Source organism: Jaculus jaculus, chromosome 11 (assembly GCF_020740685.1).
Source record: "Jaculus jaculus isolate mJacJac1 chromosome 11, mJacJac1.mat.Y.cur, whole genome shotgun sequence".
NCBI classification, from domain to species: domain Eukaryota; kingdom Metazoa; phylum Chordata; class Mammalia; order Rodentia; family Dipodidae; genus Jaculus; species Jaculus jaculus.
Window position 1 is genome coordinate 111,618,917 of NC_059112.1, and position 23,156 is coordinate 111,642,072.

Here is a 23,156-nt window from a genome sequence, read left to right on the forward strand (position 1 = left end):
GATCACTATGAGTTCAAGGCCACCCTAAGACTACATAGTGAATTCCAGGTCAGCCTGAGCTAGAGTGAAACCCTACCTCGAAAAACCAAAAAATAAAAATAAAAAAATAAATATTTTTTTTAAATATTTTTACCGCCGGGCATGCTGGCTCATGCCTTTAATCCCAGCACTTGGGAGGCAGAGGTAGGAGAATTGCCATGAGTTTGAGGCCACCCTGAGACTACATAGTGAATTCCAGGTCAGCCTGGACTAGAGTGAGGCCCTACCTCGCAAAAACAAACAGATACATAAATATTTATTTATTTAACCTATTTATTTGCAAGGAGAGAATGAGAGAGAGAGAACGGGCTTACCACTGCAAATGATGCATGTGCCATTTTGTGCATCTGGCTTCTACATGGCTATGGGGAATTGAACCCAGGTTTGCAGGCTTTGCAGGGAAGTGCCTTTAACTGTTGAACCATCTCTCCAGTCCCCCAGGAGTCTTTTGTTGGGCCTAATGATGCCACACCAAGGAGGCAGCACAGGACAGCGAGCGTCTCCCTGCCCATTCCTAAGTAAGCCTGAACAGCAGGCTTATCTTGCCAAAAATGAGTGTTTGGTCCAACCACAGCTTTCCTAGCGTCAGTCACAGCTAGACCACCGGGGCAAGTGCTCCCCCTCTGGCCTAGGTGGACATGGTTGCAGGGTTCATGCAGGCTGTGATAGCAGAGTCTGGTACAAACTGTTGCTGGACAGCCTAGGAGCCAGGGCAATCAGCTGTAATCACATAGCTTTTCTCAAAGTGTCCATGGAGTGGTCAGTATGGTTATTGCTTGCATAGAGTTAGCTCACCTGGCTGTTTGACCAAGGCAGCCCTGTCAGCAAGGGAACATTCCAACAGCTGCTCATGAGGGAGTCATGTTGCCTTAGCCTCAATGTTTTTGCTTATTTACAGGAAAATGAGCATCAGAAAGAGTTAATAAAGCCGGGCATGGTGGCATATGCCTTTAATCCCAGAGCTCGAGAGGCAAAGGTAGAGAGATCTCTATGAGTTCAAAGCCACCCTTAGACGACCAAGTGAATTCCTGGTCAGCCTGAGCTAGAGTGAGGCCCTACCTTGAAAAACCAAGAAGGAGGAGGAGGAGAAGGAGAGCTGTGGCCTTGAACTCATGGTGATCCTCCTACCTCTGCCTCCCCAGGGCTGGTACTAAAGGTGTGTGCTAGCATATTTTTTTTGTATTTTAGCATATTTTAATGGTGCTTAACACCTGCCAGTGCCCCCAGGGAGAGGCGGGTGCCCCTTGTCTGTCAAAAAGTCCAACCTTCACTTAAAAGGTCAGCTGTGTGTGCAGTTGGAAGAACAGCCAGTAGGGGGTGTTGCTGGCATGGTTGTCAGGACAGGCTTGGGACAGAATGGGCCTTGGGAGGCTGGCGGCTGGTGTCTGCAGACTAAGCCAGAGGTGGGATGTGGCAGGACCCAGGATGACACCTTCCTGGGATTCCATCCCCAACGGGGATTCATTCTTCCTATATCCCCTTATTTTCCTGAAGCTCACCTTCCTACAGTAATTTCCCAGCAAAACGTGGAGGTGAGGGGCAGGTGATGAATTTCTCATGCTTTTGCATATCTTTGCATATCTCTGTTCCATCTATTCTCACAAGCTGAATGCACTATTTTATTTTTGTAGGTTTTTTGGGAGGAGTGTCTTTTAGTTATTTTGCAGCATGAGGAATCAAACCCAGGCACGTGCTAAACCCAGAGCTCTTCCTCAGAGCTTCAGGCCAGCCATGGAGGCACAACATGGAATGTGTATGTGCAGATTGCTCCTGCCTCTGGCACTGTCATGCCACTGAGAAGTTCATCTGTTCTCTGGAGATTGTCTCGGTCCCTTACACAAACAAGATTCTTCTCCCGGGATGGTTCTTCTGTGATCTTCTCAGGCTCTGAGGTGTTCTCATGCCTAACAAAAAGAGCCTTGGGGCCGGGCTTGGTAGCGCACACCTTTAATCCCAGCACTCAGAAGGCAGAGGTAGGAGGATCACCATGAGTTCAAGGCCACGCTGAGAGTGAATTCCAGGTCAGCCTGGGCTAGAGTGAGACGCTAACTTGAAAAAAAAAAAAAAGCCTTCAAGTTCAGCCTGAGCAACATACAACCCTGACTCAGAAAACTTAAAAAAAAAATACAAATAACTTAAGTTTTCAAATCTTGGAAAAAATTAATTAAAATAACTTCCAATGATGTTTTGATTCCCTTTCCCAAGGAGACAGATGAGGATTGCAGGACATGGCTGGGCATGACCAGGATACTGGGCACTAGAGAAGATGTGGCTCGATGACTTCCTGGCCCCAGGCAATTCACTGTCCTGCTGTGACTTCTTGGTGGGAACTCAGGTCCATGTGCTTCTGTTAGAGCCATCAACTCCCATCTACCTCTGAGCCAACCAGACAAAGCCGTTCACTAGAACGATTTTCCAAAGAAACTGTTTGTGCCTGTTTGAAGCTTGTTTCCCTGGGAACCTTAGGTTCTCAGAGGCCATTGGCTTGAAGACAGATGCCTTTCATTAAGGTGGCAAGAAGAGCCTGACTCTCTGCCATGGCTGAAGAAGGAAAACTAATCAAGTGGCGAGCTTCAGGAAGCAGGAGACAGACGAGGCTGACGTGTGGGACCAAGCTCCTTTGTCTGCGAGATCACCGGGGCCCCAGGTCTTCCAGCATGGGTTGCTTGAGAAAGAAGGTCCTGTGTTTCCTCCTGGGTTTTGTGTCCATATATGTGCATGGCACTCCACTGCAGGAAATGGGCTCAGCAGGGCAAAGAAAACCATTTTTTGAGAGGCTCCGTCGACTAGAAGAGCAGGTAAGTGCTTGGTTTTACAAAGTTGGCCCTGGGGTTGGAGAGATGGCTTAGCAGTTAAGGCACATGCCTGTGAAGCTAAGGACCCAAGTTCAATTCTCCAGATCCCATGTAAGCCAGATGCACATGGGTCTGGAGTTTGTTTGCAATGGCTAGATGCCCTGGTGCGACCATTCTCTCTCCCTCTCTCTCTCCCTCTCTCTCTCTCTCTCTCTCTCTCTCTCTCTCTCTCTCCCTCTCTGTGTCTCTAAACTTAAAAACCTTTCTGTTTAAAGTTGGCCCTAGGCCTGGAGAGATGGCTTAGCAGTTAAGGCGCTTGCCTGCAAAGCCAAAGGACCCAGGTTCAACTCCCCAGGCCCCACGTAAGCCAGATGCACAAGGGGCACATGCGTCTGGAATTGTTTGCAGAAGCCCTGATGCGCCCATTCTCTCTCTGCCTCTTTCTGTCTCTCTAACCTCCCTCTCTTTCCAAGATAAATAAATAAAAATAAAATATATTTTAAAGTTGGCCCTAGAGGAAGGATCGTTGTTACAGCAGCAGCTGCAGGCCTTGGATCTCAGTGGACACAGACACTCTCTCTGTGGTCCTAGCCGGCAGCTCATGGTTTTCTCACCTATCCCTGGAAACAGGAAAGGCGTGCTGGGCTCTGCTCTGAAGTCACACCAGATGACATGCAGATGGGGATACAGAAGACTGCAGGGGGCCTCTGAGAGCCCCAAGGAGCACAGTCAGAGGGGCCTGGGGTCAGTGGTACAGAGTAGTGTCCCCACAGGCAGAAGCAGTGAGGGCATTAGTTCTCTTCAAAGCAGGAAGGCTGCGCCCAGTCCAGAGAATCCTGCATGAAGTGTGCAATCGGTCCTGAACCCAGCTGCTTCCTGATTTGGTCCTAAAACCAGGCATGGTAGCATATACCTGTAATCCCAGCAGTCAGGAGACTGTGGCAGGAGGATTTCTGTGAGTGTGAGGCCAGCCTGGATAACACAGTGAGTTCCAAGCCAATTTGGGCTACAGAGCAAGATCCTGTCTCAAAAAGAAAGCAAAGGCAGGGTTAATCCCAGCACTGAGGAGGCAGAGGTAGGAGGATCACCATGAGTTCAAGGCCACCCTAAGACTACATAGTGCATTCCAGGTCAGCCTAGGCTACAGTGAGACTCTACCTCAAGAACCAAAAAAAAAAAAAAAAAAAAAGGAAAGAACAAATGAATGAAAGAAAAATAGATAGACTCCAGACTTGGTGGTATATACCTTTAATCCCAGCACTCAGGAGGCCAGGGCTACAGAGTGAGTGAGTTCCAGGTTAGCCTGGGCTAGATACAGTGAGACACTACCTTGAAAGAACCAAAACAAAACAACACAAAAGCAAGACTTGGAAGGAAGGAAAGGAGGGAGGGAGGGAGGGAGAGAGGGGAAGAAAGAGCTGGGGTCTTAGTCCAGTGGTAGCATGCTTGCCTAGCATACCCAGGGCCCTGTAGTCAATCTCTAGCACTGTAAAAAATAAAATAAAAATAAAAATACAAATAAATGAGCCAGGCGTCCTGGCGCACACCTTTAATCCCAGGAGGCAGAGGTAGGAGGATTGCCATGAGTTTGAGGCCAGCCTGAGACTACATAGTGAGTTCCAGGTCAGCCTGGACTAGTGTGAGACCCTACCTCAAAAAAAAAAAAAAAAAAACAAAAAAAAAAACTGCTCTCATACACACAAGCCATCCTTCTGACCCTGAGGGCTAAAGCAATGAAGTCCTCCAGGGTATGGGACATGGGGAGGGGGGATCAAAGGCAGGACCCTGGGCTGGATGCCATGTTCCATGCCATGCAGCTATGGAGCCCAAGAACAGTAACCCCCTTTGTCATGACGTAGTCATGGCAATCTTCCCATGTCTCTTAGCATGGTGGCAAGGATAAAATTGACCAATCTAGGGATGGAGAGATGGCTTAGCAGTTTAGGCACTTGCCTGCGAAGCCTAAGGACCCATAATTGACTCTCCAGATTCCATGTTAGCTAGACACACTAAGGTGAGGGAATCAAGAAGCCACACATGCCCACTAGACCCTGGTACACCAATTCTCTCTATCTCTCTAAAATAAAATAATAAAAATTAGCCAGGCATGGTGGCGCATAGCTTTAATCCCAGCACTCAGGAGGTAGAGGTGGGAGGATTGCTGTGAGTTCAAGGCCACCCTGAGACTACATAGTGAATTCCAGGTCAGCCTGGGCCAGAGTGAAACCCTACCTCGCAAAAAAAAAAAAAAAAAAAAAAATGACCACTCTATATGCAGTGCAGTGCTAGCCATGGGCTTGGCACACACCAGGTGCTTCTGAAGTATGAGCCGGAAGGCCTTGCCCCATGCCCATGATGGCTATGTTCTCATTGCAGTTTCGGAGGTTACAAGAGGTGACATTAACACACCTGCAGGACATTGCCAAAAACTACAATGTGTCCTACCATGTGGATGCCCGCTTCCAGAGCCTGGCAGAAGAAATGCAAGCTATGGCAATGGCTGTGAACCAGTCACAGGCCCTTGTGCAGGGGGACATGGCCCACCTGAAAAGCTGGATGAGGAAGACCCAGCGCAGGAGTCGGAAGGTGGACGCGCGGGTTCAGGCCTTGGGTGACGCCCTGAGTGAGAAGAGCAGGCAGTGGGGACAGGAGAGGAAGGAGCAGAGGGCGCAGAAGGAGGCTGCTGCAAGCCTGGCCCCAGATGTGCAGGCCCTGCAGGATTCACTGGCCAGGCTGGCTCAGCAAGTCCAAAGCCAAGGTGCCAGGCTGGCTGCTCTTGAGGGGCAGCTACAGACGGCCAACCCTGATAGTGCCACTCCAGAGCTGCCCCCAGCCCAGCTTGTACAGCCAGGATCCACCTCCCTGCAGCTGCAGAGAGACAGCCAGGCTCTCAGGCCTTCACCCCAGCTGGGGAGCTCCTCCCAGGACTTCACTGCCCATCTCCATGGAACATGGAAGGTCCAAGCCCCAGGCAGCCATCAGGCAGCCTCGGAGGATGCTCCGCACCCAGCTTGGACCCACCAGGGATCAGGAAAGAGTAAGTGACATGGTGTGTCCCCTCCCCATAGAATTTCAGGTTTCCCTCTAAGTATTCCTAAGGTTATAGTCTCATCCTACTATCACACCCAGAAGCCATGAATGGCTTTCCATTCCTTATACTCAGCCCCCGGAAGAGGGAATATTGCCAGGTGTGGTGGCACACGCCTTTAATCCCAGCACTCAGGATGTAGAGGTAGGAGGAGCTGTGAGTTCGCGGCCAGCCTGGGATTACAGAGCGAGTTCCAGATCAGCCTGGCCTGAGGTGAGACCCTACCTCAAAAAGACCACACACACACACACACACACACACACACACACACACACACACACGGGGAGGGAAACAAAGATGGGATAGCTTGACTCTGCCATTTGCAGGTTACAGCCTATCTGCAGTTCCTAGGAGGTCAGGTCCTCTACATTTCTCAGGTGATGGAAGAGCCACTGTTGAGGGGTCTCAAGATAAGGAACAATCCCAGATTATCTGGCTGTATCCCATATGGTCACAAGGGGGAGAAAGGGAGACAAAGAGCCAGAAGACACGTGAGGGTAGAGAGAGAAGCTGGAGGAATGGACTCTGGAGACTAAGGATGGCCAAGAGCAAAGGCCTGCAGGCTCCTCTGGTCAAGAAGAGCAGGAGGGGTTGGAGAGATGACTTAGCAGTTAAAGCACTTGCTTGCAAAGCCTAAGGACTCCAGTTCAAATCTCCAGGTCCCATGTAAGCCCAATGCACAAGGTGACACAAGCATGCAAGGTCACACATGCACGCAAGGCAGTACTTGTGTCTAGAGTTTGATTGCAGTGGCTGGAGTCCCTGGTGTGCCAATTCTCTCTCTCTCTCTCTTGCTCACTTGCTTTCTCTCTCTGTCTCTCTCTCTCTCTCCTTCTCTCTTAAAAATAAATAAATAAATAACTTTAAAAAAAGAAGGCCAAAAAGTGGCTTTTCTTCTGGAACCTCCAGAAGAAAATGGTCCTGTGACATTATGTCATGAGCCCTGTGAGACCCAGTTCAGGCTTCAGACCTCCAGAAACACAAGATAAGAATCCTGGAGTTTGGGCTGGAGAGCTGGCTTAGTAGTTAGAGTGCATGCATGTGAAGCCTAACGACCCAGGTTTGATTCTCCAGGTCCCACGTAAGCCAGATGCACATGGTGGCACATGCATCTGGAGTTTTTTTGTTTTTTTTTGCAGTGGCTAAAGGCCCTAGTGTGTACATTCTCTCTCTCTCTCTCTCATAAACAAATAAATAAAAATAAAATTTTGGGATGGAGAGATGGTTTAATAGTTAAAGCATTTGCCTGCAAAGCCAAAGGACCCCAGTTTGATTCCCCAGGATCCACATAAGCCAGATACACAAAGGGGCACAATACATCTGGAGCTCGTTTGCAGTGGCTGGAGGCCCTGGCACATCCATTCTCTCCCTTTCTTCCTCTCTCTCTGTCTGCCTCATTCTTTTGCTCTCTCAAATAATTAATACATAAATAAACTCTTAAAAAAAAAAAGGCCAGGCATGGTGGTGCATGCCTTTAATCCCAGCACTTGGGAGGCAGAGATAGAAGGATGGCCATGAGTTTGAGGCCACCCTGAGACTACATAATAAATTCCATGTCAGCCTGGGCTAGAGCGAGACCCTATCTCAGGACAAAAAAAAAAAAAAAAAGGAATCCTGGAGTAGTTTAAACCACTAAACTTGTGGTGATATGCTGCAGAAGAGCTCAGACAGAGGCTCTATGGCCGTGAGGAGCTTTGGCTCTGCTTTGTAGATGACAGCTCGGGCTCACACAGAGGCTCATCTCCTTTCTAGAAAGCTGTCTTCAGTTCCTGCCCAGGACACAGGGCGACAGAATTGTCAGAACAAAACTGCAAGGCAAGCCCTGGGCTGAGCTGGGGCAGCATGGGCACGGGGAAGTCAGCTACTGGAGTGGCAGCTCCATGCCTCCTGCAGTAGGAACTGGCCCATTCCAGCTTGCTCCTGGGCTGCTGTGTGTGTGGGGGTTGGGAGGGGCACTGACTCTCCCTCTCTTGTTTCCAGTTTGCAGCCTGGGCCCTGTGCTGGTTTTTCCCAATGCCTCCACCGAGAACGCCATCTTGCTCAGCCCCGGCTTCCTTACAGCCCTAAGAGCCCTGTCCATCTGCAGCTGGGTACGCACCACCTCGGGCTACCTGGGCACACTCCTCTCCTATGCGACTCAAGACAATGACAACAAGCTGGTGCTGCATGGCCGAGACTCCATGCTCCCAGGCTCCATCCATTTCGTGATTGGGGACCCAGCCTTCAGGGAGCTGTCCCTGCAACAGCTCCTGGATGGTCAGTGGCACCACATTTGTATCATCTGGACAGCCATCGAAGGCAGGTACTGGCTCCATGTGGACCGTAGGCTAGTGGCCACTGGCTCCCGCTTCAGGGAAGGCTATGAGATTCCTCCTGGGGGGTCTCTGGTGCTGGGCCAGGAGCAAGACACTGTGGGGGGTGGGTTTGACAGCTCTGAGGCCTTTGTGGGGAGCATATCTGGCTTGGCCATCTGGAACCGGACACTGGTTTCTGGAGAAGTCGCCAACCTTGCCACCGGAAGAGAGCTCCCAACAGGTGCCATCCTGACGCTGGCCAATGCTGTGACTGTAGGCAGGTTCATTCAGAGGCCTGCCTGCACCTGCCTAGAGCAATGTCCCTGAGGCCACAACACATAGAGAATTCTCCACTCTGGGCCACGCCTGCGCCCCGCACGCTCTATGATAGGCCCCTGCTGTCTGAGCTGGGCTGTGCACACCGGGCTCTCGTGTGGGGAGCCCTCCTGTAGCACAGATGTGGAGCCGATGTGGGGGACATGCAATGGGGGCAAGGAGGCCACAGATTGTTATCTTCCCATCCCTGTGACATTCTTTTTAAGGTTTCACTGTGTAACCCAAGCTGGTCTTGAATTCACTGTCCTCCAACCTCCCAAGTACAGGATCACGGACACCTGGCTGTCGCCGCGAGGCTCTTGCTGGCTGCACCACAGCGCGGTCACCCTTCTCTGCAGTGCAGTGTTATTTCACCCTGGCTGAGCAAGTGGGCAGAAGAGCTGGGCTTGGTCAAAGCCTCTCTTCTGAAGTGCCTTTGCCACCATAAAAAGCAGGTGAGGGCTGGAGAGATGGCTTAGCGCTTAAGCGCTTGCCTGTGAAGCCTAAGGACCCCGGTTCGAGGCTTGGTTCCCCAGGTCCCACGTTAGCCAGATGCACAAGGGGGCGCACGCGTCTGGAGTTCGTTTGCAGAGGCTGGAAGCCCTGGCGCGCCCATTCTCTCTCTCTCCCTCTATCTGTCTTTCTCTCTGTCTCTGTCGCTCTCAAATAAATAAATAAAAAATTAAAAAAAAAAAAAAGCAGGTGAATCAGAGGCTAGTTCCGGCAAGACTGTCCCTCACGCCACCTCCACTTCCCTTAACCTACAGAAGTGGCAGTTTGTACTGTCATTGCCTCCTCCCAAGGAGACTTACTGAAGTTTCCTCTGGTTGACAGCTGCTCTAATAGCTTTGGTGAAAAGGGCTTAAAATTCTTCTTCCTGGCCTTCACAATGACAGCTTCTTTTGCAGGAGCCTTTGGACTTCTGTTCAGGTCAACCAGTCAGTCCTGTTTTGTGGTTCTATGGTGGCCATCAAAGCTGTCAGAGCCATCATAATGACACACTGGCCACACCCTTAAATCAGCTTTCCAGGCCATAATTTTCAGATCATAACATGTATGCTTTTTAAGTGCCCAGTTAAAAGGTTTCTGGCCCACGTGCTTTGTTGTACAGTCGCCCCAGTCTCATTCTAGAGTATTTCAGCTGACAACCCCCGTTCCCACGCACACACACATCGTGCCTGTTAGTGACCACGCCTGCCCCCACCCTTGACAGTTCTGATGTGCTTTCTGTCCTAGACATTCCAAATAAACAGAATCATACACTACGTGCTTGTCTGCGCGTGGCGTCTGTCTTCTAGCATAATGTTTTCAGTTTTCATCCATGTTGTCTCACTCTAGCTCAGGGTGACCTGGAATTCACTTTGTAGTTTCAGAGTGGCCTTGAACTCATGGCATCCTCCTACCCCTGCCTCCCAAGTGAGTGCTGGGATTAAAGGTGTGCACCATCATACCTGGCTTCTTTTATATAAGCATTTTATTTTTATTTATTTACTTGTTTATTTGACAGAGAGAGGGGGCAGAGAGAATGGGCATGCCAGGGACTCCAACCACTGCAAATGAACTCCAGACACATGTGCCCCCTTGTGCATCTGGTTTACGTGGGACCTGGGGAATCAAAACTGGGTCCTTTGGCTTATCATGCAAGTACCTTAAGTGCTAAGTCATCCCTCCAGCCCACTTTGTTTCTTTTCTGTTGCTGAATAGTATTCTACCGCATGGAGGTATCACATTCAGTATATCCATTCATCAGTGTGGGATGCTCGGATTATTCCAGTTTTGGTTGTGGATAAAGCTGCTTTTAGCATTTTCATACAAATCTTTAAAGAACAGGCTTTTATTTTCCTGGCCAAAAAAAAACCCCATGACTGGCTGGGTTATGTGGTAAGTTCATATGTAGGCTTTCAAAGCTGCTGCTCCACCAGGCATATGTGAAATTTTCCATGTTTTTATCTGTGTATATGGTGTGTGTGGAGGGTCGGGGCATGTGTGTGTCATGGTGCACATGTGGAGGGAGGTCAGAGGACAAGCTCAGCTATCCTTACGTTCCACCTTGTTTGAGGCCGTCTTTTTGAGGTAGGGCCTCATTCTAGCTTAGGCTGGCCTGGAATTCACTTTTTAGTCTTAGGGTGGCCTCAAACTCATGGTGATCCTCCTACCTCTGCCTCCTGAGTGCTAGGATTAAAGACATGCACCACTACACCTGGCTTTTTAAAAAATATATATTATTTATTTATTTGCAAGCAGAAGAGATAGAAGAGAGACAGAGAGAGAATGGGCACACCAGGGCCTCCAGCTATTGCAAATGAACTCCAGACACATGTGCCCCTTGTGCACCTGGCTTATGTGGTTCCTGGGAAATCAAACCTGTGTCCTTTGGCTTTGTAAGCAAACGCCTTAACCGCTCAGCCATCCCTCCAGCCCCAAGGCAGTCTCTTATTGCTCACTGTTGCTTGAGCCACTCCAGCTGGCCCTCTAGCTTTAGAGGGGTCTCTTATCTCTACCTCCAATTGCTCTAGGAGCACTGGGATTACAGATGTGTATAACTGCATCCAGATTTATGTAGGTCTGGGGGATCTGAACTCAGGTCCTCATGCTTTATCTACAGAACTCTCTCCCTAGCCCCAAGTTTTTATTTTCCAACATCTTTGACATCCTCAAAAACTTGATGTTGCTGGGCATGGTGGCACATGCCTTTATTCCCATCACTCGAGAGGCAGAGGAAGGAGGATCACCATGAGTTTGAGGCCACCCTGAAACTACATAGTGAATTCCAGGTCAGCCTGGGCTAGGGTGAAACCCTACCTTGAAAAACCAGAAACAAGAATTGCACAGATGCTTAGTGGTTAAGCGCTTGCCTGTGAAGCCTAAGGACCTTGGCTCGAGGCTTGATTCCCCAGGACCCAATTTAGCCAGAGGCACAAGAGGGCGCATGTGTCTAGAGTTTGTTTGCAGTGGCTGGAGGCCCTGGTGTGCCCAGTCTCTCTCTCTCTCTTTCTCTGTCCGTTGCTCTCAAATAAATAAATAAAAAATAAACAAACAAAAAAAAAAGACTTAAAAAACTAGAAACAAAACAAAAAAACCTTCATGTCTATTTTGTTAATATATATGTACATATATATATATATACATATACATATATATATACATATACACATATATGTATATATATACATATACATATATATATATTCATGCATTAGCTGGGCATGGTGGTGCACACCTTTAAAATATATTTTTTTTAATATTTTTTTAAAATTTTTATTTATTTATTTGAGAGCGACAGACACAGAGAGAAAGACAGATAGAGGGAGAGAGAGAGAATGGGCGCGCCAGGGCTTCCAGCCTCTGCAAACGAACTCCAGACGCGTGCACCCCCTTGTGCATCTGGCTAACGTGGGACCTGGGGAACTGAGCCTCGAACCGGGGTCCTTAGGCTTCACAGGCAAGCGCTTAACCGCTAAGCCATCTCTCCAGCCCCTTTAAAATATTTTTAATAGAGCCTTGAACCAGGGTCCTTAGGCTTCACAGGCAAGCGTTTAACTGCTAAGCCATCTCTCCAGCCCGGTGCACACCTTTATCCCAGCACTTGGGAGGCGGAAGTTCCAGGCCAGCCTGTGACTACTTAATGTATTCTAGATCAGGCTGGGCCAGAGCGAGACCCTACCTCAAAAAACTAAAAAATAGGGGCTGGAGAGATGGCTCAGCAGTTAAGGCACTTCCCTGCAAAGCCTAATGACCTGGGTTCAATTGTTCAGATCCCACATAAAGCTAGATGCACAAGGTGGCTGTCTCTTCTGTCTCTGTTTGCAAATAAATAATTGAAAATATTTTTAAAACTTTTTTGTTTTTATTATTATTATTATTATTATTTTACTTATTTATTTGACAGCAACAGGCAGAGAGAGAGAAAGGAGAATGGGCACACTAGGGCCTCTAGCCACTGCAAGTGAACTCCACATGCATGTGCCGCCTTGTGCATCTGGCTTACGAGGGTCCTGGGGAATCGAGCCTCAAACTGGGGTCCTTAGGCTTCAAAGGCAAGCGCTTAACTGCTGAGCCATCTCTTCAGCCCAATAAAAATATTTTTAAAACTCTAAAAATAAAAAAATGAAGACATTGACAACCAGAACAAGTATTGTACAACCAGAACAAGTATTGTACGTATTATTGGTGTGTTGTATGTATTGTTGGTGTGTTGTTGTGGTCTTGCCTTACCTCCTATATTAAAGGCATGCGCCACCACACCCAGTTGATTTTTTTGTTGTTGTTGTTGTTTGTTTTTTGAGGTAGGGTCTCACTCTAGCTCAGGTTGACCTGGAATTCACTATGTAGTCTCCGGGTGGCCTTAAACTCTCCTACCTCTGCCTCCCGAGTGCTGGGATTAAAGGTGTGTGCCACCACACCCAGCTAATTTTATTATTTCATTATTTTTTTTAGATAGTCTTACTGTGTAGCCCAGACTGGGGCATCAAACTTTCCATCCTCCTTCCTCAGCTTCCTGAGTACTGAGATTTCAGCCTGCACTACCATACTCCTCTCCATTTCAATAGTGAGAAAGCAGACTGGAGGTGGACTAAGCCTGGGGAAGCAGAACGCAGGCCCTGAGGGCTTCTGCCTCCCGTGCGTGGATGGTTGCAGCGCTGCAGAGGCTGGCTGGCGTTTGGCCATCCCTCAGCCAAGAGAAAGCAGCCAGAGCCGCTCTGTTGGCACCCTAGCTCAGCCCCTGGAGTCTCCTAACAGCACCTCTGGAACCCTAGTGGGCCCAGTGCTGCAGGCCTTTAGCTCAGGTCACTGGCCTCCACACCACCACCTGCTCCTGAGTCACAGCAGGCCAGGGAGGTATTTAGAAATGGAAACCCCCATGCGTGCCGCGTGATGCATGCCTGAGTCACTCAATGGCTTCTGCTTCCCCAAGACCCTCCAACTGGTGTACAGCTGTCCTTGCTCTTCTCTCTCTCTTTTTGGCCCTGTTTGTTTGTTTGTTTGTTTGTTTGTTTGTTTGTTTGTGGTATCACCTGAAATCTGTTTCAGTGCCTCTCTATCAAACCAGACCAGAATCTTTCTCCAATTTTTTCTTTTCAAGGTAGGGTCTCACTCTAGCCAAGGCTGACCTAGAATTTACTTTGTAGTCTCAAGGTGGCCTTGAACTCATGGCGATCCCCCTACCTCTGCCTCCCAAGTGCTGAGATTAAAGAAGTGTGCCACCATGCCCAGCTTTAAAATATCTTTTAAAACATTTATTTTATTTATGAGATGGAGAGAGAGAAAGAAGCAAGGGGGGGAGAAGAGAGGGAGAGAGAGAAAATGGGCACACCAGGGCCTTCAGCCTCTGCAATGCAGGAAAGTGGCTTAACTGCTAAGCCATCTCTTCAGCCCTAAAGTATCTTTTTAAAAATATTTATTTATTTATTTGAGAAAGAGAGATGGAGGGGGGGGGGACGACAATGGGTGCACCAGGGCCTCTAGCTGCTGCAAAGGAACTCCAGAAGCGTGCACCACTTTGTGCATTGGTTTTATATGGGTACTAAGGAATCGAACCTTGGTCCTTTGGCTTTGCCAGCAAGTGCCTTAACTGCTAAGCCACCTCTCCAGCCCCCCTAAAGTATCTTTTAATAATGTCTATCAGGAGCATACCAGCAGAGATAGAATGGTTAGAAGTAAACACCTGGGGGAGGGGAGGGGAGGGCCTGCAAAGCCAAAAGATCCTGGTTCGATTCTCCGGGACCAACATAAGCCAGATGCACAGGGGCTGGGGGGGGCACACACATCTGGAGTTTGTTTGCAGTGCCTGGAGGCCCTGGTGCTCCTATTCTCTGTCTCTCTGTCTCTCTCTCTCCCTCTTTCTCTTTCTCAAATAAATAAAATATATTTTTAAAAATTCCTGCCTTATATAAATTTCTAAAGGGGAAGGGGCTCTGAAGTGATATGTGTCTGGGTTGGTTATGTATTAGGAGTCAGAAAGGTGCTTAAAGGAGTTTAAGGCCATAAATCAGCTTGCCTCAGGCCCTGGCCTTTGTGTTCTAAGGGTCTCACAGTGGCCATCTTGTCCGCTCCCTCTGAGATAACAAACTGCAGGCACGTTGATAGGGAGTGCTTTGAATGGCCATTCTGCACCAGAGGAGACTGAAAGCAACATCTTTCTTGGAAAGACCATACTAAATCCAGTTAGTATTTGTGAAGGGACAGGGACTCCCTGGTTCCTGGTGTCGTTTTCCTGTGCAAGACCCTTATGAGCAGGCAGAAGGTGAACCTCCTATGGCCTGATTGCAAAATTCTTGCTCGCCATCTCAGTTACGATACAGACACCATGAAGCACCGTCTCCCCCCCCGTCCCCCCCCCCCCCCCCCGCCACACACACACATACATAGGTTCAGAGCCAAGACAGGAAGACTGTTGAGGACATTGTTTAGCTCCACCCATTCTCAGTTTTCAGGTGCTCGCTGTGTCCTAGGAAAGTGGTCCAGGCCCTTGTGGGTCACTCAGCAAAGACTGAATACACGAGGACCTATTTACATGGAAATATAACAACCTGAGCCAGACGTGGTTATGCACACCTTTAATCCCAGCACTTGGGAGGTAGAGAGATAGGATCGCCATGAGTTCAAGGCCATCCTGGGACTAGAGTTAATGCCAGGTCAGTCTGGATTAGACCTTACCTTAACCACCCCCTAAAAAAGATGAAAAAGAAAAAGATGGGGAGCCTGAAGTGGCAATCATCACCTGGGAAAGGCACTTGCTCCCGGACTGTGAGCAGCGCACTCAGGTATTGGAGTGAGTGCAGGTAGACAGCTGTGAGGTTTGAGGTCTGCATCTTAGGTTTCTCTGTGGAGCTTCCTGCTCCAACCACAGCTAGGGGAATGGTGAGCCTCCTCTCCCATCTCACTACAGGGACCAAGAGGTCACCTCAGTGCTCAGCAGGTATGTCAGTGAATGGGGGTGGTCTGCTGTACTGGGGATGCTTTGTGAGATCAGGTCATTCCAGGTGAGCAGAATGGCTTTGATGGGGTCAGTTAACAGCATCCAGCAAGTTAGGAGCCCAAGGACAGTATGACTATGTGTCTACATGACTAATCATCCTGGTGGAGTTAGCAAATGGTCATAAGTACTTTTTTTTTTTTTTTTTTTTTTTTTTTTTTTTTTTTTTTTGCTGGTTTTGAGATAGGAAATGAAAGGCTCAGAGGAGCCTTGAAGAACGGCAGTTGGCAGTTTCTCCCCTCCTACACCGGCCCACTGCTGCACTTTCCTCTTTTAACAAGAACTGGGGTGTAGCTCAGGCAGTGAAGTGCTTGCCAGGCACGTTTAAGGCCCTGGGTTCAATCCCAATTCTACCCCCCCCAAAAAAAAGTCAATAAAAAGAGGTTAGCTGGGCGTGGTGGCACATACCTTTACTCCCAGCACTCGGGAGGCAGAGGAAGGAGGATGGCCATGAGTTCAAAGCTACCCTGAAACTACATGGTGAATTCCAGATCAACATGCACTAGAGAGAGACCCTACCAGAAAAGAAAAACAAAAAGAAAGAAAGAAAGAAAGAAAAGGCCAGGTGTGGTGGTGCATGCCTTTAATCCCAGCACTCGAGGGGGCAGAGGTAGGAGGATTGGTGTGAGTTCAAGGCCACCCTGAGATGACAGAGTGCATTCCAGGTCAGCCTGGACTACTGTGGAGACCCTACCTCAAAAAAACAAACAAAAAACAAAGGTCAAGTAAGTTGAGAGCCCTGACCTGTTATGGACTCTCTAGGAAATGGCTCTACTCTGCTTGGCTGCAGAGATCATACACTCTCCCAGGCAAGACCCTTAACCCTGGGGCTGTTCTTCCTATGGTGCCTCCCATGGCCCCTGCTCTACCTCACACCTGTACTCTGCAATCTTTTGCCAACCCCACGACTTCCCTCAAACCCGACTCATCCAGTGAGACTCTGGCCTGTGTGCACTCACCTGTGTGTCAGGCAGGGTGGTTTCTATCCTAGAAGAGACAGGAAAGAGAGGCTGTGCTGTCTCTGAACCTCTGGAGGAGGGCCTAGCTGTCTGCCCTGGTCACAAAACAACTGAGACCAAAGTGTTTGAAAACCAAACAGGCCCTGCGTGGTGGCGCACGCCTTTAATCCCAGCATTTGGGAGGCAGAGGTAGGAGGATCACTGTGACTTGGAGGCCACCCTGAGACTACATAGTGAATTCCAGGTCAGCCTCGGGTAGAGTGAGACCCTACTTGGAAAAACAAAAACAAAAACAAAAACAAAAACAAAAACAAAAACAAAAACAAAAACAAAAACAAAAACAAAAACTAAACAGGCCCAGCTCCACTGGCTACCTGCTCATAGAAACCTTTGACAAGCCAGCTTCACTTTCCAACTTCAGTACTAAGTCAAAAGAGGATTCCAACATCCTGGTCACCATCCTGCAAAACATCAAAGCCAGGGTGCATCAATGTGAAACAAAACAAAACATCTCCAAATTCCTTTTTAGAAGGAGTGTTATTTTTAGTATTCCACACATAAAATATTGCAGGGTAGTCATGGGGAAAATTCAAACCCTCATTGGACTTCCTTCCTCTTATTCTTTATTTAGTTTTGGTTTTGTTTTGAATTGTACTGAGGAAGGAAGTTTTATGTTATCCTCTCAGCCTTAGAAGTTTGGAGAAAACTTTCTTTTATTTTTTTATTTTTTTGAGGTAGATTCTCTTTCACTCTAGCCCAGGCTGGCCTGAAATTCACTATGTAGTCTCAGGCTGCCTTGTACTCACAGAAATCCTCCAACCTCAGCCTCCTGAGTACTGGGATTAAAGGTGTGTACCACCACGCCTGGAGAGAAAACTTTCTTGATTTAGAAAATTTCAAGCCTAAAAAAAATTGCAGGATAAATTCATAGAGCTGGAGAGAGGGCTTAGCGGTTAAGGTGCTTGCCTGCAAATCTAAGGGCCCAGGTTCGATTCTCCAAGACCCACATAAGCTAGATGCACAAGGTAGTGCATTCATCTGTAGTTTGTTTGCAATGGCTAGACACTCTACCTTAAAAAATAAAACAAAAAAAATGTTTGAATATCATCATCATCATCATCATTATTTTTTTTTTTTTGAGGTACAGTCTCACCCTAGCCCAGGCTGACCTGGAATTCACTACATAGTCTTAGGGTGGCCTTGAACTTACAGCGATCCTCCTACCTCTGCTTCCTGAGTGCTGGGATCAAAGGCGGGCTCCTTATAATTATTTTGAGATAAGCCCTTCTTGATACCCAGGCTACAAGCCTGCCCTTTCCAATAGTTCTCTGTTGAACATGGTTTTCATATAGCCTTCAGAAAGTGGATTGACCTTTCTTCCTGGTTCCCTTTCTGACATCAACTGCCCATGGTGCTGCTCAGAATCTAGGCCAGTTAACATTGTACCATTATTTTTTTAACTTTATTTTTATTTACTTATTTGACAGAAAGAGAGAGAGAAAGGCGGAGAGGGGAAGAGAGAGAATGGGTGCGCTAGGGCCTCCAGCTACTGCAAACGAACTCCAGACGCGTGTGCCCCCTTGTGCATCTGGCTTACTTGGGTCTTGGAGAGCCAAACCGGGATCCTTTGGCTTTGCAGGCAAACACCTTAACTGCTAAGCCATCTCTCCAGCCCATGGGTTATTTCTTTAATATTTTATTTTATTTATTTATTTGAGAGAAAGGGGGTAGGGAGGGAGAGGAACAGGCAGATAGAAAGAGAATGGGCTTGCCAGGCCTCTAGTTACTGCAAACGAACTCCAGAAGCATGCGCCCCCTTGTGCATCTGGCATACCTGGGACCTGGGGAATCCAACCCGGGTCATTAGGCTTCACAGGCAAACGCCTTAACCGCTAAATCATTTCCCCAGCCCAGGGTTAGTTTTTGAGCCATAAAGTTGCTGACATCAAATCAAATGCCTCTTAAATGTTTCAGAATGTATCTCCTAGGAGCAAGCAGCCTTGTTGACACAACTCCAATACTATATAGGGTCACACACGGGAGACTTGACCTTGCTACAACACTGTTGTGTAATGCAACCTAAATCCAGCCAACACCGGACCCTTTGAGAACCCATCCTCAGCCTTTGCTTGTCTGATGACTCAGACAGTATGGAAAGGAATCCTGAGTTTGCCCCTTTTTCATGGGTCTCAGGATAGGCGTTTTCTCAGGACTGCAGAAATGATGCTGCCCCTTCGGGCGCATGACATGACGCACGTGATGCCAGCTTGCTTGAGGGGGCGTGTTCCATATTTCTGGCAGCAAAGCTTCTTCCCGTCACCATCACTGATTAAGTCTTCGCCAGGTGGATGTGTCGCTCGCTCGGGTTACCCTCGGGCTTGTCCTTCTGGGACTCGGGGTGGGTGTAGGGTGGACCCCTTGTCCACAGCTAGGCCGTCACAGCCCGGAGCCTGCAGTCTGCCGCGACACAGCGATCGCGCTGTGAAATCAAGTCCCTAACGCGGGAGGGTGTGGAGGGGTCGTCAAGCAGGAGGACCACAATTCCCAGGGAGCCTAGCGCGCGCACGACCTTCGGCGGCCACCGTCGCGGACCACGTGAGCGCTGCCGGGTGTGTGTGTGTGTGTGTGTGTGTGTGTGTGTGGGTGGAGGGAGATCACGTGATCTCCAGCGCGGGTCACGAGACACCGCGGGTGGCTGCCGATGCTTCCCGGCCAGTCGGTCGGCTGTGGGCCATGGCTAACGTCTCCAAGAAGGTGTCGTGGTCTGGCCGCGACCGTGACGACGAGGAGGCGGCGCCGCTACTGCGGAGGACGGAAGGTCTAGACGAGGGCACGCCGCTGCTGAACGGGGCCGGGCCGGCCGCGCGCCAGGTGAGGTCGCGGGCGCTGGAGCGGGCTCCCGGGAGGCGCACGGCCCGGGGCCGGGGTCGGGGCTCCTTCGACGGCCGCTGCGCGCTGACAGCCACGCCGTCTTACTTGAGCGCCAGACCGAGGCCGTGGCTTTCTCCTTTCTCTTCTTGTTGTTGATTACATATATAGAGATTTTCAAGGTAGGGTCTACCTCTAGCCCAAGCTGACCTGGAATTCACTGTAGTCTCAGGATGCCCTCGAACTCACGGTGATCCTCCTACCTCTGCCTCCCGAGGGCTGGGATTAAAGGCCTGCGCCGCCACGCCCGGCTTCTGCTTTCCCTTTTTCAGATTTTTTTTTTAAGTCCCAGGACATTTCGTAAATTTTTTTTTTTTTTTTAACTTTTGGTGGTGAGGATAGAACCCATAGCTTGCCCATGCTAAGCAAACGTTGCATCACTGAGCTACTTACACTCCCGGCCCTTGGTGCTTCAAGATAGAGGCACTAATTAACCCAGACCGGCCTTGAATGCGTGGACCTGCCTCAGCCTCCCCAGTTCTGGAAGATCCTGGCCATTGTTGCAGGTTTTCATTGAGTCTTTTTTCTTGCGACCACACACACACAAAGATTTACTGAGAAGAGGAAGGAAAAGCCCCATTGTGTCAGGGCAAGCATGATTAGGATTTCTGCAGGCATCCAAAGAAGAGAAAGGGGGAAAAGGAAAGGTTACACTTTCTGAGTTACAGCTCGGGAAGTGGACAAGCTCAGCATTGAGTATCTGTGAGAAAGTGCACCAAGGGAGGGGCTTCTGGGAGAATAGTACATTATCTCATGAAGGGGATAATTATTTCTCCCACCTCCTTAGCATGTCTTTAGATTAGGGGTGGCCTCTTGACCAGGTTAGTAATTGGTATATCTGGGGTTCCTCCTTCATTGATCTCCAAGCCTGCTAATTGCCTGCCTGCCTATACCACCACTATGCCAAGAGACTTCTAACAGTTCATGTGGCAGTTTGTACTCTCTATGAGAGTGGCTGGTGACCTGTGTCTGTCCTGTGTCCGCTTTCTCAATGGGCACAGTCCAGACACTTGAAACCATCTCACCACTTGGATTTGGAATGTGCAGCCAAACACAGTAAGCATCAAGTCAGAGAGGCTGCAGTGTGCTCAGCTCGGAAGTGTCAGGATATATGTGTCTTTTAGGGTTTGAGAATCCTGGGTCTCTGCCTGTGTGTATTGTGTACATGTTGAGTAGTAAGTCAGTTGTGTTAATTCTTGGACTTTAGTTCTTTTTTTGTTTTGTTTTTTTGGGGGGCTTTAGTCGTTTTGTGATAATTCTTTACCCTTTCTCCTGGTTTAGAGTTGTCTGGTAAGCATTTGTACTGCGTTACAAGAATAGGAAGGACACAGAGGTGAGGCTGTTTCTATAGAACTTTCTTTAAGATTTTTCCAGACCCCTTGAAGATGCATCAAACAAGTGAGGGGGGTCAGAACCTGGTCCTTGCTGCTGAGAAGCCGTTCAACTCCCTTTTGAAGTGACATCTGCTAGCAGATTGGTCTCGGCAGTGATCTGAAGTGACTAGAATTGTGAGACTATAATGAATCTTTTTATATTTGTTATTTATTTATTTATTAGTGTTTGCAAGGCAGAATCTTACTCTAGCCTAGGCTGACTTGAAACTCACTCTAGCCCCAGGCTGGCCTTGAACTCAAGGATCCTCCTAACCCAGCTTCCCAAGTGCTGGGATTAAAGGCATGAATCAGTCATTCTTTTTTTTTTTTTTTAAGTCATTCTTTTCTTCTGTTTTGTTTTGTTTTGTTTTTTCCTCTTATTTTGAAAGGTTATCTAAAGTTGATGTGACAGAAGAAAATAGGCTTTAAGGGCTGGGGGGAAGAGTTGGGGAACCTCAACGGAAGTTGAGCTTGGCTTTTTAAAAATTTTTATTTATTTGCCAGGCATGAGTCCTTTGGCTTTGCAGGCAAGTGCCTTAACTACTAAGTCATCTCTCTAGGCTAGAGTTTGGCTTGTTTGGGGAATGAATAGATGTGGGGTTTCTTTCTTTTCTTCACAAATAGACACAGAAGTTGGCCTTTTTTGAAATGAAAGTTGATTTTTTTTCCCTTAAGAATCATGTTCGAGAGTGGTGGCGCACACCTTCAATCCCAGCACTTGAAGGCAGAGTTAGGAGGATCACTGTGAGTTTGAGGCCACCCTAAAACTACATAGACAATTCTAGGGCAGCCTGGGCTAGAGTGAGATTCTACCTTGAAAAACAAAAATAAAAGAGCAGTTAAATGCATGTACAGTGCCAAGCGTACCATTTAGAAAGCAAAAATTCTATAGCTACTGGATACTGGTCATTCCCAGTAGTGTGAAAAAAGGAAGGGGCTGGGGATATAGCTCAGTTGGTAGAATGCTTGCTTAGCATGTACTAAGCCCAGTGTTTGCTCTCCAGCATGGGGCTGGAGAGATAGTTCAGCAGTTAAAGGGACTTGCTTGCAAAGCCTGGTGGCCCAGGTTGGATTCTCCAGTACCCACACAAAGCCAGATGCACAAAGTGGCCCATGTGTCTGGATTTGTTTGCAGTGGCAGGAGGCCCCAGCATATCTATACTCACTCTTTCTGTCTCCCCTCTCTCTCTTAAATACATAAATAAAAAAATATTTAGGGGGCTAGAGATGGCTTAGAAGTTAAGGCATTTGCCTGCGAAGCTAAAGGACCCAAGTTCAATTCCCCAGGACCCACACAAGCCAGGTGCACAAGGGGCATATGCACCTGGAGTTTGTTTGCAGTGGCTACAGGCCCTGGTGTGCTCATTCTCTCTCTCTCTGTCTGTCTGTCTCCTCCCTCCCTCCCTCCCTCCCTCCCTCCCTCCCTCCCTCCCTCCCTCCCTCCCTCTCTCTCCTTGCCACCCAGTTAGTCTCTGGTCTTGCTCTTGGGTCCATTATGGTAAGTGTGAGTGACAGTGGGTAAAGGAGAAGATGAAGTCAGCCAGCAAGTCATGGTCATGTGTATGAGAAGTGGAGCATTTTGAGAACTTACTGAGGGAGACTTGTTTGAGCCAGGCACAGATGGTGGTGAGTGAGGTGGCAGTGTCCATAAATACAGGACATTCTTGCAGACCCGTTTTGCGAAGGGACACCAGAGACCACTGCTGTCCCATCACCAGCAGAGGAAGGACCTCAGGTGAGTATGGACTGTGTCCTGCCCTGGTAACTTGGCGCCACAGGCCACAGCCTGAGGAAGCTGTTAGAGGCATCCTAGAGAACTTGGGGCTGTAGGAAAAGTCTCCTGGGTGCTTCCAGAGGCCCTTGATCCCTGCTGTTTTCTGGCGAGCACTGTGGATCTCAGTGCACCCCTCACAGCACAGTTTGGCACAGCAGGGTTCAGAGAACTGAAGGACTAGGGTCCTGGAGGCACCTGGGCAGAGGCCACAGTGCACCAGCTCCAGGGACCCTCTTCATCCCAGGCCTGTTCCCCTGTTGCCCACCCTCTCTGCTCTTGATGTTCTCCTCATCACAGGCCTCTCCCTTCTGGATTAGATCTCAGCCTGAACCTGCTCCCTGAGGTCCTCTGTAGCCTCGTTTGTATTCATGTGTGAATGCAGGAGTGTGTGTACCATATCATGCATGTGGAGGCCAGAGGACAATTTTTAGATGTCAGTCCTAGCCTTCCACCTTATGTTTAGGCAAGAATCTCTTGTTTGTTGTTCACTGCTGGATTAACCAGGCTAGCCTTTGTGAGTTTTTGAGAAATTCTGTCTTCACCTCCATTCTTTTTTAAATTTTTGTTTATTTTTATTTATTTATTTGAGAGTGACAGACAGAGGAAGAGGCAGAT

At 48.6% G+C, this 23,156-nt stretch overlaps 2 protein-coding genes across 2 annotated transcripts in view; both read left to right on the top strand.

Annotated features, from left to right (window-relative positions):
• Positions 1-2,633: 2,633 nt before the first annotated feature.
• Ptx4 (pentraxin 4) lies at positions 2,634-9,005 on the top strand. The gene is made up of 3 exons (XM_004652153.2): positions 2,634-2,837; positions 5,211-5,871; positions 7,903-9,005. Exons 1-3 carry the CDS (start codon positions 2,697-2,699, stop codon positions 8,541-8,543), a joined length of 1,443 nt encoding a protein of 480 aa, XP_004652210.2. The 5' UTR covers positions 2,634-2,696; the 3' UTR covers positions 8,544-9,005.
• Positions 9,006-19,145: 10,140 nt separating this feature from the next.
• The window catches only part of Clcn7 (chloride voltage-gated channel 7), a 31,647-nt gene continuing 27,636 nt past the window's right edge, over positions 19,146-23,156 (top strand). The window contains exon 1 of the mRNA XM_004652151.2: positions 19,146-19,337. Within this exon, the coding sequence (XP_004652208.2) occupies positions 19,200-19,337 (138 nt within the window). The 5' untranslated portion in view covers positions 19,146-19,199. The remainder of the gene's footprint in view (positions 19,338-23,156) is intronic.